We start from the raw sequence: 17,804 nt of genomic DNA on the forward strand, positions 1-17,804 counted from the left end.
TTTTCTTCCAGGAAGAATGCCGCCATAGTTCTTTCACAGAACATTACTTTTTATGCTACCAATTGTTATGAAAGCATACTTTTAAAAATCAAGCTTAGGATATGGTTCATAACTTCAAGTTACTCAGTTTTCAAGAACAGCTTTCACTTTCTCATTTACTTTAGGATTTATGGGAAAATAATATGACAGGTATGAAGTTATGTTTCTGATTTACAAAGTATATAATTATAAGCATTAGCATAAAATACATCCATAATTATATGCATTATACCTATAATCAGAGAACAACAATAATATAATTATCTGAAGGAAAGTTATTCAGAAACAATGTCAAGAGTTCAAACTGATGTTTGATCTGCTTTAAAATTGCTATGATTATAGAAAGCCTTCAAATTCTCCATATCTAGTGGTATAGTTCAGTTCCAGGTTATGCAAGCTTTTCCTGAAGCAAAGAGGCTAACCGTCCTCTTGGGCTGTGATTGTGATGGCACATGGTGCCACAAATAATCCACAGCCAGAGCACACACCCAGCAGTGAGCCGTGTTGGTGAGAAAAGGGGAGCATCGTCTGAGTACCTCAATGAGCCAATTAAGTGCATCTCTTCGGCAACCTCTGCTGGTGAAGCTGTTATAGAAACCTGGCTTGTAAATTAAAGCCTCTTTCCATTACAAGTATCCCCAGTGGAGGATTGTGATGAAAACAACAGAGCTGCCCTTCTGGGAGGATGACTCCCACCCCCTACATGCTCTCTAAGGCCAACAGTGTCAGCTGTTTGTTCCCAAGCCAGATTGTGATGGATCCAGATGACTGACAAAAGACTCCTGGAACTTGAATCTACTGCCTTCATGATGATCATGGCCAAAAATGAAGCTGCAGACAGATAAATAAATTTACAGCTACAGGCTGCAACTTTACTAATTTTAAGATTAGTGAGGCAGAGGAGGAGGTGAATTGACTTACCCTCTCACAAACCACCAGACACTAACAGGGTCCTTAGTTAGCTAAAATGGCCTCATGCTATACAACCAAGGAATGAGAGCTGGCTTCCTTAGCCAACATCCCCACTACTCAATTCATGATTCAACACACTACTGAATCCCACCACCCTTCCCTGATGAGGAGGAATGAGGGTACAGACAAGGAAAAGCTCTATCTGCAAAGACTTGAGACCTCTAATGCCACAGAGACTAATGGGGTTTACCACTCCTTCCTAGATCCCACACTAAGGTCAAGCAGCTGGCCCCTTGAAGCCTCTTACCTATGCTGGACATTGGCTGCAAGCTGCAACAGTATTTACTGACATTTATTACCTTCTTCATCCCCATTTTTGAGGGGTGAATACTATCTTCACCCACTCTGATTCCAGCCTGGTGTGAAGAAAGTGAAAAAACTCAGACACGCTGCCTATCTTGGAAAAAGAAAAAAATTCCTTTCTGGCCCCACATAGCGATCAGGTTAGAGGAAACCCAGCTCTTTATAACTACACCAGGGCTGGGCTGGCAAGGCAGCAGTCACTGGCAAGAGAGGCTGCTGTGTACCCAGAAATGCTTATGCACGTGAGGAGGGAAATAACTGGAGCCTACCAGTTCCCTCACACTCCCTGAATTGGCCAGTGGTTGACACACACAGGTAGAGATTCAAATCTGCTCTTCCCAGCACCAGCCTCTGCCTGTACATAATCCCCATGCACGTTCCAAGCAGGAGAAGAGGAAAGGTAGTGGGCAGCCCTGGTGCCAGAATACACAACCTCATCTTCAACCAGGACCCAAGGAGTAGCCATTCCTCTGCCAGACTGATCAAACACCCCATGCCTTCCCTGATAAAATGGAAAGGGGCAATCTCCTCTCTTAACCGTAGCTTTTACAATCACAAATTACACATTGTCTAGCAATTCAATATACATTTCCACAATTTGTAATAGGAATTATAGTATTTCATGGTATGAATGAGAAATCTTGTTTCATTTCTGAAAGGGGAACAAAAAACAATGAAGGTTCCTTAATGCACTTCCTAGATTGGGTCAGGGAAATGGGTTGGTCTGGCCAGGCATTAGCCTCAAGGAGACATGCTATATCATAGTTTTTGATATAGGAGTCTGTTGTGCTGTGAATCACTTTGAAAAGTTAATGGGATTTACCAACTCTTGTTAATAAGTCACCTAACATTTTTAAATGTCAGACAGAAAACTAATTTTTTGAATGTCATATGGGAATTTTTAATTAAATTAAATTTCTAATCGTCCGAAGACTGCTCAATTATTTCATCGCCATTTTGACTTTTTTATGACATCTGTTAAGGAACAGGAAAAGTAGAACAATGCTAGTAGAACAATGCTTTTGATACCTATATTTCAAAGCTCAATCTTGAGAAAAATAGATTCAGAATAAGAAGTGCGTAATGCCTGGTGGCCAACGTGAGCTAAAAGGTAAGCTAGAGCAGTAGTCAAGTGTGAACAGATGGTCAGGTACCTGGGATGTCAATCAGTATAAGAGGCAGGCTGGAGCAATAGTTGGAGTTCTTTCAGGGATCAGTAACTGGAAGATCCAAACCCAGGGACTAGGTCAGCAGGTTAGGAGGCTAGGTTGGGTAAGATGGCAAGGCAGGGCTGGGCGAAGCATCGGGGCGGCAAAGTAGGGTTGGGCGAGGCGGCATGGCAAGGCAATGGTCTGTTGCTCAGACAGTTTCGTCTTCCTGTTGGGGTCTTTATATAGTGCTGGTACTCAATGAGAATGTTGTCTACCCAGCCAATAAGGGGCCTGGGGCATGGCTGCTGTGGGTCTGTAGACTGTAGCACTAAATCTGTTGGTCGGGGTGGTGGTTTAGTGCACTGTGATGGCAAAGCAGCTAAGGATCTGACTGATCTGCTACAGCGTTAAAAAACCCAAACATCAAAAGCTACTCAATCTATCCATGGTTACTTGATCAACATCTCCAAAACACTTTTGGATAAATATAGAGGTATGAATGCTTTGAGAGATGGTGATAGATAAGATTAACTATACTATTACAATCACGGTATCTTAACCAGGTTGAACTCCACATATACTTACTATGATTGGGATTTTCAAAGAAGCCTACAGGAGTTAGGTCTCTAAATCACACTGAAATTTAATGGGACTGGGTGCCTAATTCCCCAAGGCTACTGTGAAAATCCTAGCTTATGTGCTGTAAATCCTGAAGGAAAACAAATGTCTCTGATTCTTTTGTGCTCACAGGAAGCAAAAGATGAGGCAGAGCCCATGCAAAATTTTAAACCCTTTGAGGTATTAGCTGATGATGAGAGCTCAGAAGAGTAGTTGTCATGTGAACTGTTGTCAGTCCTTTGAATGAAGTATTATCCTCTATAGGAAGACTATGGTGTGGCTTTTGTACCAAATCCTGCATCATGATATCCCCCATCCAACTGAGAATCTCACCAGGACAATTCTGAAACCACCTGCCACACATATTCTAGGTTAACTGAGGAATACCTGAACAAAATAAAACCTACATTGAAGAAGACAAAATAAATATTGAGGAAAGATACTCTGATCCAATCCCTCAAAGAATACCTACTTGGAAACTTCAGGGATGTGGAGCTACTGAGAAAACATTTAAAATCAACCTTAAATGCTATTACCTACAAAACAGTGGCACTATACTTCAACATACCTGAGACTTCACCAAGTGATGGAAATATGATGCTACTAGATTTCTACATATTATACGTGTGGCTAAGTCATTCATTGAAAGTTCATCCACCACTATACATTATCTGTCATGTTCTTTGTCTGTTCTTGTGATGTCTGACAATACAAGTCACTGGGGAGACAAGGTGAGTGAGGTAGCATCTTTTATTGGACCAACTTAGTGAGAGAGACACACTTTTGAAGCCACACAGAGCTCTTCTTCAGGTCTGGGAAAAGTACTTGCAGCACCCCAGCAAAATGCCAGGTCCTTGCATTATGACCTGACCTAGCATTTTGCTGTGGTGCTCGAAATACCTGTCCCAGACCTGAAGAACTCTGTGTGGCTCAAAAGCTTGTCTCTCTCACCAACAGGAGTCAGTTCAATAAAAGATATTACCTCACCGGCCTTGCTTCTCTAATGTCATGGGACCAACATGGCTACAACTAGACTGCATAATACATGTCACTGGCTACTGAAGATGTCAGGTTTCTGTTTCTGTAACATATGTTCTCAGTTGATTTCAGATACTACCAATGGTTTTATTTTCTAGTACTTATTTTCAACTGGTAAAACAATTTATAAAGTAGCTTTAAATAAGCCTTTAAGAAATGCATATACATATGTGTATTTAGTAGTGAAAAATATCTATTAAGCAATTACCATACATACTAATTTGGATTTTGTAATTTTTGCAAATTTTCATGATATTAAATATACTGCACTGGTCTAAAATTATTACTTGGGAAAATTATGAGAATAATTTCTTGAAATAGGTAATTAACTTTTTCCATATAAAATGTGTCTTAACAACACATATATCATATCTAGTATTTAAAAAATTGTTCCTAACTATTTATTGTCAGACAGTTCCCTCTGTGGTGGGGCAGATTCTAACCCCAGTCTGGAAGAGGTTAAAGAGATCCTCTGGGCACAATAAGCCTCAACCTGGTGCACCTGTGAGGCTTGTCAAGCCTGAAGATGGGCAGATCTTTAAAAGGGAGGGTCTCTCTCAGTGCAGGGCAGCACTCTGAAGGACTCCCCAGCCTCTGGCTGTCATCCAGGGTGTCACTCTGAACTCTAGGGTACAGATGTGGGGACCTGCATGAAAACCTCCTAAGCTTACTTTTACCAGCTTAGGTTAAAACTTCCCCAAGGTACAAATTAATTTAATCCTTTGTCCTTGGAATATCCACTGCCACCACCAAACTCTAACTGGGTTTACTGGGAAACATAGTTTGGACACGTCTTTCCCCCCAAAATCCTCCCAACCCTTGCACCCCACTTCCTGGGGAAGGTTTGGTAAAAATCCTCACCAATTTGCATAGGTGACCACTGACCCAAACTCTTGGATCTGAGAACAATGAAAAAGCATTCAGTTTTCTTACAAGAAGACTTTTAATAGAAATAGAAGTAAATAGAAGGAAAGGAATCACCTCTGTAAAATCAGGATGGTAGATACCTTACAGGGTAATTAGATTCAAAACATAGAGAATCCCTCTAGGCAAAACCTTAAGTTACAAAAAAGACACACAGACAGAAATAGTCATTCTATTCAGCACAGTTCTTTTCTCAGCCATTTAAAGAAATCATAATCTAACACATACCTAGCTAGATTACTTACTAAAAGTTCTAAGACTCCATTCCTGGTCTATCCCCGGCAGAAAACCAGCATATAGACAGACACACAGACCCTTTGTTTCTCTCCCTCCTCCCTGCTTTTGAAAGTATCTTGTCTCCTCATTGGTCATTTTGGTCAGGTGCCAGCGAGGTTACCTTTAGCTTCTTAACCCTTTACAGGTGAGAGGATTTTTCCTCTGGCCAGGAGGGATTTTAAAGGGGTTTACCCTTCCCTTTATATTTATGACACAGGGAAAAGACTTGAGAGCTTTGGCTGCCCAGGCCCTCTCAGAATGGAGAAAGATCAGTACATTTCCATTTTCTTTTTCCTCTCTTTGGGTTCCTGAAGGCTGAAGGAGCATACTGACTTTGTTTGGACTGCTTTAATTCTCTGCCTGCCCACCTGCCCTAACAGGCGACACCTTGAGCAGCACTAAGGGCTGTGCTCTGCACTCAAACAGGAAGCATTGCCCACCCTTCTCCCTAAAGGGATGCTAGAGAGGAGTAGCATACTATACCTCCCACAAAAATTGGACTTGATTTTTTGTTGGTAATAATGAAAGATGATTACAGGTAAATGTTGTATTAATCAGACAGTTATTTACCTTGTAAGTAATTCCGTATACTATGTAAGCTGAGGTCTTATGGTTGTCATATAGATAACATCAGCCACTTATTTCTAGAGTGACCAGACATTCCATTTTTAAAGGGACAGTCCCCTATTTAAGCCCTCCTGTTGGTGTCCCGACTTTTTCTTTAAAAATAGCAAATTGTTCCATATTTTCTGTCTCCCCCACATCAGTACCGGCAGCTGCACACCCACCAGCGGTGAGTCGGGGGTTATCCAGTGTCCGAAGACGGGGGTGGGTGTGCAAGTCTGGTGGCGGAACAAAGCTACGGTGTGTGGGGCCAGCCGCTCCCCCTGCTGGTTCATTAGCACAGTACCTGCTGTGTGCTGACTCCCGGCTAGCAGGGCCCCATTCCCCCTACTGTTTCCAGCTGGCACTGGCTGTGAGCTAGCACTGGCGGTGGCTGGTGAGTGCGGGCAGGTGCCAGATTGTGTCGCCTCTGCTGCCCACCCATTGGCCCTTTACATGCATCCCTTCTAGCTGTCCTCTCCCTGTTTTGCCCCTTCTTTTTAATATGCTGCTCCTTCATAGCCCCTCCAGTGGGGCGAGTCCCCCTCCTTGCGCTGTGTGGAGAACCAGTCCTCAGTCAGAGTGCTCAGCTCGCCAGCAGGCTCCTTCCTTCCCAGCTGGGCTGGCATCCCAGAAAAGTCCAAGACCCTCCGGGCCCAGGGCACTGGCCAGGACGAGCTGAGCCCTGCATGCGCCAAAGCCCCGCATAGCACTGGTATGGGAAAGCCTCTTCACCCCTCAGCTAAGCTCTGGAGTGGTGTGGGGGTGGGAGGAAAGTGGGCTCCAGAGCAGCCCCCTGGGGCGGAGACTTAGCACCCTCTTCAGACACACCCCTGCCCCCAGGGAGCGAGGGGGTTCTTCCTTCCCCTGCTGAGCCACCTCTCTGGCTCAGTGTGCTGAAGCCTCTGAAGTCAGGTTCCCTGGGATCTGGTGCACAACACATCCTTAGGGCTTATCCCCTTCCTGCTTGTGCTGTAACTAGGAGACAGGAGGCGCCTGGGTTATGGAAGTGTTAGCTGCCTTTCAACACTGTGCAGGCAGGAAGGAACAAGCTGCTCCCAGCCACAGGGGAGCAGGGATTGGGGGAGGAAGGGGTGAAGAGATGAGCTCTGCAAAGACATGGGTCAGGTCATCCCTGCTCCCCCTCCTCTGCGACCGGAAGCAGCTCCTGTCTCTTCCCTCCCGCACAGTACCGAAAGGCTGCTGCTGGCCGCATTCTGGTGTGAACCCTGGCAGAAATCTGGGGAGGGAGAACATGTGACCTGCATACCCCCGCCGATCACATGTTGCCTCAGGAAGACATGGCGCCAGGTACCGGGAGAGGCAGGTCTGTCCCAGGGGCCCAGCCAGGAATAGAGGGTGGAGAGCGCCAAGCAGGAAGGGTTGGGTCAGTCAGTCACCCCCCATGTGTAAGAGAGGTATATGGGGGTTTGTGTGTGTGTGTGACCTCTCCCCTTTAAAGCCTTAAAGATAAGAAAGTAAATAAAAAAGAATCGAATTATGCAGTGTTTCTTTTTAACAGGGGCTCAGTCAACTTGATGTTAGTTTGAACATTTGTACTGCATAGTTCTAATTGATTGCTGTTGAACCCTCTTGAATACGAGTAATTTTACCAGGTGTCCCATATTCAGCATAGGGAAATATGGTCACCCTACTTATTTCTACTTAAGTAGTGGGGATGGACTAGGATGAATTAAGGGGAGGGCACTGTATGTAAATGTTAGGATACAAAGAGAGCAAGCTTTCACTTCACAATTTCTTTCATTGACTTTGAGCCAAATTCTGAGGTGTTTATTTAGGTTTTACTGAATCCTTATTCAGGAAAACTCCCACTTAAGTAAAGGAGAATTTTACTGAAAAAATACTAAGTAGCAACCTCAGGATTTGGCAGCAGGGTGTTTTTTTGTTTGTTTGTTTTTTTGTTTTTTTTTTAATAAAAACTACATTTAGTACAGAGTGGAAGCCAGATTTATTTTCTGCAGTTGGACAACTTCGGCTGAAAGACAGCCTCTCCTCTTATTCTATAGTGAAGCTGCTGGTTGCAAGTTTGTATTGTTTTTACAAAATAATGAAGAATTAAGAGAAAGGCAGCTTCTTTTATTTAGAACTATTATCCTGCTGCTGCATTGTTAAATGTATCGTGTAGCTTTTAAACTCCCTCAACATAGTCAAAGTTTTCTTTTTTCCCTTATAGCAGCTCACTGGCTTTTAATATTTTAACAGAACATTTTCAAAACTTCATAAGAAATGCACATGGAAATCACATCAAAAGAAAATGGATTTTTTCCCCACTTCTCCCTAAACAGTTTTTTTTCCTAGCTGCCAACGGAGTGCAAAGTTTTGCATATTAAAACAATAACTTTTTCTCCCAGCTGCAGAATATCTGTTAAGCATCCTATTTAAATAAAGAATGACTAAACCCACTGAAGTGGGATTATGGTTGGAAAAATAACTGTAAAAATGGCAGGTTGTTATTGAGTTTGTCTGCTTCCATTAAGTTAACCAAGTTACCCCTGGTTTATTGACAAAACTAGGATTTTACTATTGTCAGCAGTGACAAGCCAATAGAACTGAAAAAGAACAACACTTTAGAACTGTATGAAACTCACTGGCTTCACTTTGCAGGGATTCACTGGTTTTGATCCATATGGCTACACAAACCTTGAGTTACACTTGGAATTTTGGGTTCAGATGAATCTTAAATCTGAAAGTGACATTCAGCCAAAAGATGTCCGTTTTACTGTATCAACAGTGTGAAACTGCAAATCTCACATGATTTGATCCAAAATCTTAAATCTGCCTGAAAGGTCTGTAAACATTTTAAATAAACAGGTCTGAATTTAAAAAGGTGAGAGGCTCAGACGTCACAACTCAGTCACTAGCAACCCTTAGTACAACCCTCCTCCCTCTTCTCCAAGATTTTGTGAAAATCATTTTCTGCCACTGAACAATATACAAGTTCACATTGATAATGGAGTGTTTCAGAGGGAGAATGACAAACACTAAAAGTGATAAATGATTAAAGCCATTTTAAATATTTTGCAAAATATACATAGGCAAGACACATGTAGCCCTATTTTTCAACTCCTTCATTAAAGCAAATGGTTGACTTCATTGTCACTATAAAACTCTTGTTTTAAATTGCAACCTGCACAGACCTACACAGTCTGTATCGCTAACTCCACCCAGCAATAGTACAGTTTCTAGTCTCATCCAATATTCATTTCATTTTTCAGGCTATTTTGTGTATCTCTGCATTGCCTATAATCACGATGCATTCAAGACTGTCTTAGGCAATGATATGAAACTGTTCTTTTTGCTTATTTTTAAAGTGCTGAACTCATGATGCACGTCACCATATACCCAGAAATGAAATTACTAAATACTAATTATTTAACAAACAAGTCAGGAGAAGGGAGTATGGCTGGGAGGGAGGGGGGACCTGAATTCTAATTGTATGAAGCCAAACCACGGTATCAGTTCTATATTTTTCTAGGGAAAGCTTCCTGCAGCAAAGCAGTGCAACTGTTATTCTATTCATAGAACTCATCAGCATCCATTACAAAAGCCAGTTTTTCTCATTTGCTTACAAACCATACAGAAAGTAGCTCTTCTAGATGATAAAATGAATATTCTTCTAAAGAAGTTGAGAAAAACATTAGCCACGGAAAAACAAAAGCACATCACTAAAATATTTAATTCAAAGGCAAAAAATGCAGACAAAAATAAATCTATGCAGGCTAATCTCAGTATCATTATATCAGAAATGCTAAATAATGAACTATTCAAGCTTTACATATTTAAATGGTTTATAAAATACAAGCCATTTTATTCAATGAAACAGTGTAATAATTATTCCAAGCTGATTAATAACATATTATGTTTTTGATGGTTAAAGGAAATATTTACCTAATAATCCAAAAATTGATTAAGCAATTTAAAAAAAATTCATGAAAGCCTAAGCTTACTAATAATGTGCATTCTGCAAGGGTGGAAGGCACTGAAAATAGATTTGTCCTGTTCTGCATAGCTCTAGTACAAAAGCTGGTTGAAGTTTTGTATTGAATCCAGCTCTATCTGAGTGCCAGTGTGGGAAACAGATTACAGCAGAATAAAAACCACATGAGAGAGAGTGTGAAAGATGGTAGTTAATGAATGGTTATAAATAAATGTTTAAAGTTAGCAAACGAGGGCTTATTTTTAGTTTACATTACTGAATTTAAATGAAGCCCCAGAATATTGGGTATTTTTAGCCCAAAAGGTGAACTTGTGTGGTCTCTTTATAAATTTGTACAATATTCCATACAGTAGAAGTTATATATATTGTTAATGCAATGCCACAAAACTAAACCTTGAAAACTATCTTACCAGAGCTGCACACTTCACATCCAGGGTTCTTTCAGGTGCACAAGGTACACTATTAATCTCCAAGGAAAACCACACTTTGCAACATGAAGCATTTCCTCCTGCGTCAAACAAAATAGAAAAGAGTGTTTTTTAGACATCTGTTCTGGAGACAATGTGTGAAATCTTAGCCCCATTCAACTCAATGGAAGTTTTGAATTAAGTGTGGCCAGGATTTCACATATTAATATATGTAATTAAACTGAGGCATCATTCCAAGAAAATCACAAACCAGTATAAGTATTGCCAATCCATTGCATTCCTTGTTACTGTATCTTGATTCAATTTGGTAATATGATTAACAGATGTAATCTGAACTGAAATATCACTTTTAAAAATTAACTTATGCAGAAAAAGGCTAAAAAGTGTCAGACTATGTGCATTGCTTAAACACAATCCAATAATAATTAGAATAATCTTTGCATTAAAAGGCTGTTCTACTGTATTAAACAAAAGTATTAAAGAACAAAAACCACCTAGAATAAAATTTTTACCTTAGCAGGGACAGTCCTCCCTTGCAAAGTCTACACAGCATATTTTGTTAAACAGTTGCATCAGATTTTGCCTCAAGTTTTCAAACAAGGTGACCTTAGTTTTAAGTGTTGTGACAATGTTTAAATCAGAGACATTAGCACCTGTCAAATGTATGCATCAAAACATTCCACTATAGGAATTGCCATATTGGGTCAGACCAATCATCTAGACAGTTTTCTTTCTCTGACATTGGCCAGTACCACGTTTTGCAGAGAAAGATGCACGGAACTTTGCAGTAGGCAGTTATGGAATAAAATGGCCATAGGAAAATATTTTTCCAAAACCCCGTTAAATAGAGTTTGGCCTATTTTCTGAAATATGATGGTTTATATCACATCTAAATCTTTTGTATCTCTCCACCTACATGGTCCAGAAGGGAGCAAAGAGAGAGAATTAGGCATTCTGCTGCTATCTAGAAGAGAAACAAACAGTACCAGAGTCTTGGAAGCTGTCTTCCTGCACAATCAGGAGCGGGAAAAAAACTATTGATTATCTCTTGGTTCACATATTAGAGATCACTTAGCAACTATAAATATTAGAAACTTGATTTAAAAATAGGAACAAATTCTGCAGAAATTGATGGGTTAAAAGGATAACACATTTACAAGGAAAGCTTGATGCTCACCACTGTTAAGTGGACAAGTGATTTGTTAAATCCTGCTTGGAGTGTACTATGCTGCTAGGGCCAGCAACAGGAGAGTGGATCCTTCCATTAACTATTGCAAGCAAGGTCAAGCACTGCCCCAACTCTGCATCTGAAGTGACTGGCAGTAGAAAGGCCCACACTCCCCACTGAAGATGTTTTTTTATAAATGCATGGAGTTTAAGGCCAGAAGTGACCCATAGATAAGCTAACCTGATCTGTATATCTCAGGCCATTAAATTTCACCTAATCATCCCTATATTGAGCTCATTAACTTGTGTTTGTCTATAGGATATCTTCTAGAAAGGCATCCAGTCTCAATCTGAAGCCATCAAGAGATGGAAAATCCACCACTTATCTTGGTAATTTGTCCCAATGGTTAATCACATTGACTGTTAACAATTTGTGCCTCATTTCTAAATAGAAATATCTCTTCCTTCAGATTCCAGACATTGGATCTTGTTATGCCTTTCTCTGCGAGCTTAAAGTGCTCTCTAATAACTGGTATTTTCATCCTGTGAAGGTACTTATACACTGTAATTAAGTCATCACCCAATCTTCTTTTTTATAAATGAAACATATTGAGCTCTTTAAATCTCTCACTATCAGGCATTTTCTTCAGCACTTGCATCATTTTCATGGCCTTTTCCTGCACTCTCCAAGTTTTTGATAGCCTTTTTAAAATGTTGATACCAGAACAGTATGCAGCAATCCAGTATCAGTCTCACCAATGCTATATGCGTAGGCAAAATCAATGTCCTAATCCTACTCACTACTCCTCTGTATATACATCAGACGATCACATTAGCCTTTTTTGCCAGAGCATTGCAGTAGGAGCTCATGTTGAGTTGCCTGTCCACTCCAACCCCTAGATCCTTTTCAGAGTCATTGCTTTCTACAATACTGTTCCCCATTCTGTAGGTATGTCTTGTTCCTTGATATATAAGTTTGCATTTGGATGTACTAATACATGTTTTGTTTGAAGGGACCCAGCTTCCAAGCAATCCAGATAGCTCTGTATGTCTCCTTGTTCTCATGATGTTGTAGCAACCAGGCAAGGTACTAACAAACTTCAACAGGACTTTATTTTTAAAGTGGAAACCTCTTTACCAAGCTGCTGCTGCACCCTCGGTACCTCTCACTCTGCCTTCTCAACTCCCCCCCACCTTCCTGTTTCCTGTCCTTTCAGACTCCCAACCCAGCCAGCGCTCCCAGTTCTAATAATTACAAGCAGCATCTAAACACCACACATGATTAATTTGGGATAGGGACTCCATCTATCTTCATGTCAATCACAAATTTAATCAGCAGTGACTTTATATTTATGCTGAGATTACTGAGAAAATGTGGAATGATGCTGGGTCTAGAACTGATCCCTGTGGAACTCCATTAGAAACGTCCCTATTCTATTATGATTCCCCTCTGACTACTTTTTGAGATATTTCAGTTAGCAAGTTCTTCATAAATTTAACATGTGCTCTATTAATACTGCATAGGGATATTTTTTAAAAATCAGAATAACAGTCAAACACCTCCTAAAAGTGTAAATATATTAAATGTATGTAGTTACTTTTACCAACCAAACTTGTCATCTCAACGAATAAAATAAGGTTTGACAAGACCTATTTTTTCATAAACTCTTGCTGTCATTAATTATTTTTCTATCCTTTACAGTTGAATCCTGTTTAGCTTTTCCATTATTTTGCCTGGGATTGGCTAACTGGCCTATATTTACCCAGGTCATCCCACCTGCCTTTCTGAATATTTGTATAACATTAACACTTTTCCAGTCTTCTGGAATTTCCCTGGTATTACAATATATATTACAAATTAACATCAGTGGGACAGAAATCTTCTCAGCCAAATGCTTTAGGACTCTTTGGTGCAAGTTACCTTAGCCTGCTGATTTAAAAATGTTGCCTAGTAGATTAGATTTAATACCCTCTTTGGTTACTAATGTACTGCAAAGTATTTAAGCATCCTTCTTCTTTCCAAATGCATAACAAAAACATTGAGTGAACAATTGTGGCTTTTCTGCTTTATTATTAACAATTTTATCACCTCCACGTAGGAATGGTCTCATACCATTGCTAGGAATTCTTTAGGTCCTAATATATTTAAGATCCTTCTTATTTTTCTTAGGCCTGAAGCCACAGATTTTTTCCATGCTGTCTTTAGCTTCCCTTATCAATTATCTGCATTTCACAACACTGGTGACCCTGACATGATTGTGGTGTGATTACTGCTGTCTGTTGCTAGTGCTTCTGTTCTTGGAGCTCTGGTGTTAGGCGCATTAGAAGAGAGTGTAGTGTGTTGATTCCCCAGACCTCGATGCTGTTCACAAAGAAAACCATAGGCTTGGTTCAGTGGTGAAGGTTTATTGTTGATGAAGCATGGTACTAGCACCACAGCTCAATCATTACAGGTACACTAATACATGTATGCTCACAACAATGGTACCAGCTCAATCAGCAAAACATTAAGTTATCCCCTAGGCTAGCATAAAGATGCCCCTCCTATGACTTCTCCTTTTATACATTGATAGAAACAAGTTACATATTACATTCCATATGTTGCTAGTTACTACCCTTGTACCTACTAGTTTGAACAAAACATCCTCATCCATTATCCGGTCATCCCATTCCTATCTTACAAGTGGTCAGTGTGCTCTTGTACCATCTCTTGGGAATTTGTGGACGTAGTTACTTGATAACTCTGGGTGTTCTAGAACCATCCTCTCAGGTCATGAATGTGCTTACTTGGTTAGCTAATACCTAGTATTTGGTTATTTTGCCAAGGCCAGGCCTACTATGGTTCACAGCCTTTGGTTCATACTGTTTATGCCAAGGGCTTAACACTAAACTTCTTCTCATCAGTGAGAATATCCACTTCCTCTTGCTTGTTACCCAGATTCCCAGCACTGATATTTAAGCAACTGAAAATTTTCTTCTCTTCACTTTATTTGTCCCATCTGTCCAATTTGTCGGTGACACAATGAATTTGAGTTTGTAATGCAATTACCTCCTTATCACCCCACCTTTACATTATTAGTTTAATGCCATCCTGGCTGCTCCAACAAGTCTCCAACAAAGATTAGTCTCCCTGTCTATGAAATGTGGGACATCCCATTCATACAGATCTGTCCCCCATTGGAAAGTGGACAATGCACCAAAAAATTCAGACCTTTAGCTTTACACCATTCACAAAGCCAAAAGTTCACCTCCACTATTTTCTGCCTTCTTCATTCTCTCACCCGTGTGTTGCAAACCATCTACATTAGTGCCCCCAACCCATCTTTCCCACTGAATGGAGTCTATAAAATGTAGATATAACAGCCCTATGAATGTACTAACTCCCAGTGCCTACACTGGCACTACACACTCCAGCTGGGTGGGTGTGAAAGCACAAGACCCAGCATGGCAAATTACACTGTGTGGGAAGTGGAGAGTTTTAACTACATTTCACATGAGCAATTCAGTAACTTCCTGTTAAAAAGGTATTTTTTGTTGTGTTTTTTGCAGGCTGGCCTGTACTCAGGAAGAACAAAGTTGAGTAGCCTTTTCCTGCAAGAATAACTTCTTAAGATTTTCTGTGTCTTCTGCACAGCCATTTGTAAAATTTTAAACATAATTGTAAATACATAATTACATAGTCACATAATTACAAAATAATGATATTATAGATATATAACTGCATCCTAAGAAAAATGAATTGCAGGAGTTACTAAACTGTCACTTACAATTTAAGGAGCAGCAACTGGATGCTGAAAAGATGATTTTCGTGTCACTAGACCTCATCTTTTCTAATTTTCTACAGAACACAGGTTTAGCTTTGGTTAGCACTTGCCTTGAATTCTAAGTTTTTCTTTCTTTGTTTTTGTTTTGTTTTTTTGTTTTAGTTTTTTTTATTGGTAACAGAAATATCTACACTTAATGATTTCATTCCATAGAAAAAATACATTAATTGAACATTAAATTTCATGGTTAAGTACTCAAAAGTCAGGAAATTCCAAAATTAAGGTTGGGTGTGCAACTATCATTTGAATTCAATGGTTGGAGGACACGAAAAATGAAGCGTGAATCAAACAACTTCTATCCTTACCCCTCCATAAGCAGTAAAATTGAGTGAAGATTAAATTCACCGCCTCTTTCCGTTCATCTAATACCACCTATGACTAGGATGAAATCAATAAAAAATATGTTGTAACTTTTATGTTCATGATTTTTTTGAAGAAAAGTGTTTATTCAAATGTAACTCAAATTCTATATTCTGTCTATCACGAAACTGTGTCACATACCAATCCTAACTGAGAACAACCAACTATGTGATTTGTATGACACATCAGACACTTTTCCTTTCCTGTCAAGCAGATTCCCTGTCCTGGGATAACCATGTTCTTTTGAACAATATGGGCAATATATTCAGCCTCAGAAAGAATAAGGTGCAGTGGCCAGGTAGAAAGGAATAGCATGGGAAGAAAAGAGTTTTTAGAAGTGCTCAATTCTAAATCTCTGCAGTCCATCTTTCTAGAACTATACACTCTAAGAAGTAGTGATTTTTTTTTACTGTGAATTTGTACATGTTCATACCCTTTTTGACTTCTATAATTTTTAAATACACTTTGCAAATACTATGACAACTCAGCAAGAACTACTTACACACTAAGTTTTACAGTTTGTCTGGTTTTGTGATGTAGGTGTTTTTACATATATTTCTTTCATATATATATATCTATATATAGATATAGATATATATAGCGTTAGCAGTTCCCCCCACTGCTAAAGACATTTTTTTATTCACCATCCTTAGTACAAAAAACTTATCAAAACATTCACCTTTCCCCAGACATGGAAAGTTTCAGTCCAAAAGGTGACATTTTCAGACATCTATGAGCAAATCAAAACAGGGGTTCATAATAGAAAGCATTCTGCAATAATACAGACATACATCTGTGTGTGTGTGCTCATTTATAAACTTTTGACATTTTAAATATATTTGATATCTTTCCTCATGACTTAGTGATAGTACTTTGAAGTATTATGAGATAAACCTGTGTTTGATTTTAGTCTCATTCTCTGTTGTCTCACTCTCTGGGGCTTCAAAAAATCCCTAACTTGCCTGCATACAACCACAGGGCTATGATCTTGTCAGATCTCATAACATAAGCAAGATTAAGCTTGGTCAATACTTGGATGGGAGACTGCAAAGGGTAAGAAAACGAATGCACATCTTTTGAGCATAGGTGTGCATCAGTGCTAGTATTTAATCTCCTACATACCTTCTTTCTGTCCCGGTTACAACTTTTCATTCTTCATAATCAATAGGGTTTGGCACTTGTTCATGGAGTCAGGGATTTGACATTAATATTAGGTGTTCAAGGCAACTGGTGCACATGCCAGCTCAGCTTCATTTATTCACCAACAGTGGCAAATGTAACTCCATCACTTCAAGAGATCTTACTTTCTGTAAAGCTAAGGGTTATTTTCAGAATACAAAAAGCTGTATGCTTTTCTACAACAAACTCACATCCCATGTGTGGCAGAAATCACCTGGCAAGTTTCATATTATATTTCCACAAGAGGTCTGTAATACTAACTGTGACATACCCCCCGCATGCCAGGAAAAGGTTAATCCCACACTATGGGCGAAGAAAGTTCTGCCCCTCAGACTGTGCTGGGCATGCTCCAACTGCTGAGCTAGTATAAAGGATAGCAGCCCAGCTCAGTCTGGGCTGACCACCCAGGAGGAAGGACGTTTGGTGGAGGCTCCAGCCCAGGAGCGGTTACAGCCCTTGCCTGTGAGAGCCGGAGATCCCGAGACCCAGACTGGAGACCTATTGCCATCGGAGTCACCTGCGCTAAGGAGTCTGGAGACCCAGATGCCCTGTGGACTGCAGCATCAGGAAGCCTTAGAATCATAGAATCATAGAATATCAGGGTTGGAAGGGACCCCAGAAGGTCATCTAGTCCAACCCCCTGCTCGAAGCAGGACCAATTCCCAGTTAAATCATCCCAGCCAGGGCTTTGTCAAGCCTGACCTTAAAAACCTCTAAGGAAGGAGATTCTACCACCTCCCTAGGTAACACATTCCAGTGTTTCACCACCCTCCTAGTGAAAAAGATTTTCCTAATATCCAATCTAAACCTCCCCCACTGCAACTTGAGACCATTACTCCTCGTTCTGTCATCTGCTACCATTGAGAACAGTCTAGAGCCATCCTCTTTGGAACCCCCTTTCAGGTAGTTGAAAGCAGCTATCAAATCCCCCCTCATTCTTCTCTTCTGCAGGCTAAACAATCCC

At 40.2% G+C, this 17,804-nt stretch overlaps 1 protein-coding gene across 2 annotated transcripts in view; it reads right to left on the reverse strand.

Moving 5' to 3' along the window:
* Window positions 1-17,804, reverse strand: part of CFAP47 (cilia and flagella associated protein 47) — a 651,611-nt gene that overhangs the window by 185,765 nt on the left and 448,042 nt on the right. For both annotated transcript variants that reach the window (XM_048863833.2, XM_075132125.1), the window contains one exon: window positions 10,293-10,390. In XM_048863833.2, coding sequence (XP_048719790.2) covers window positions 10,293-10,390 — 98 coding nt within the window. The remainder of the gene's footprint in view (window positions 1-10,292; window positions 10,391-17,804) is intronic.

Source organism: Caretta caretta, chromosome 1, assembly GCF_965140235.1.
Source record: "Caretta caretta isolate rCarCar2 chromosome 1, rCarCar1.hap1, whole genome shotgun sequence".
Taxonomy (NCBI): Eukaryota; Metazoa; Chordata; order Testudines; family Cheloniidae; genus Caretta; species Caretta caretta.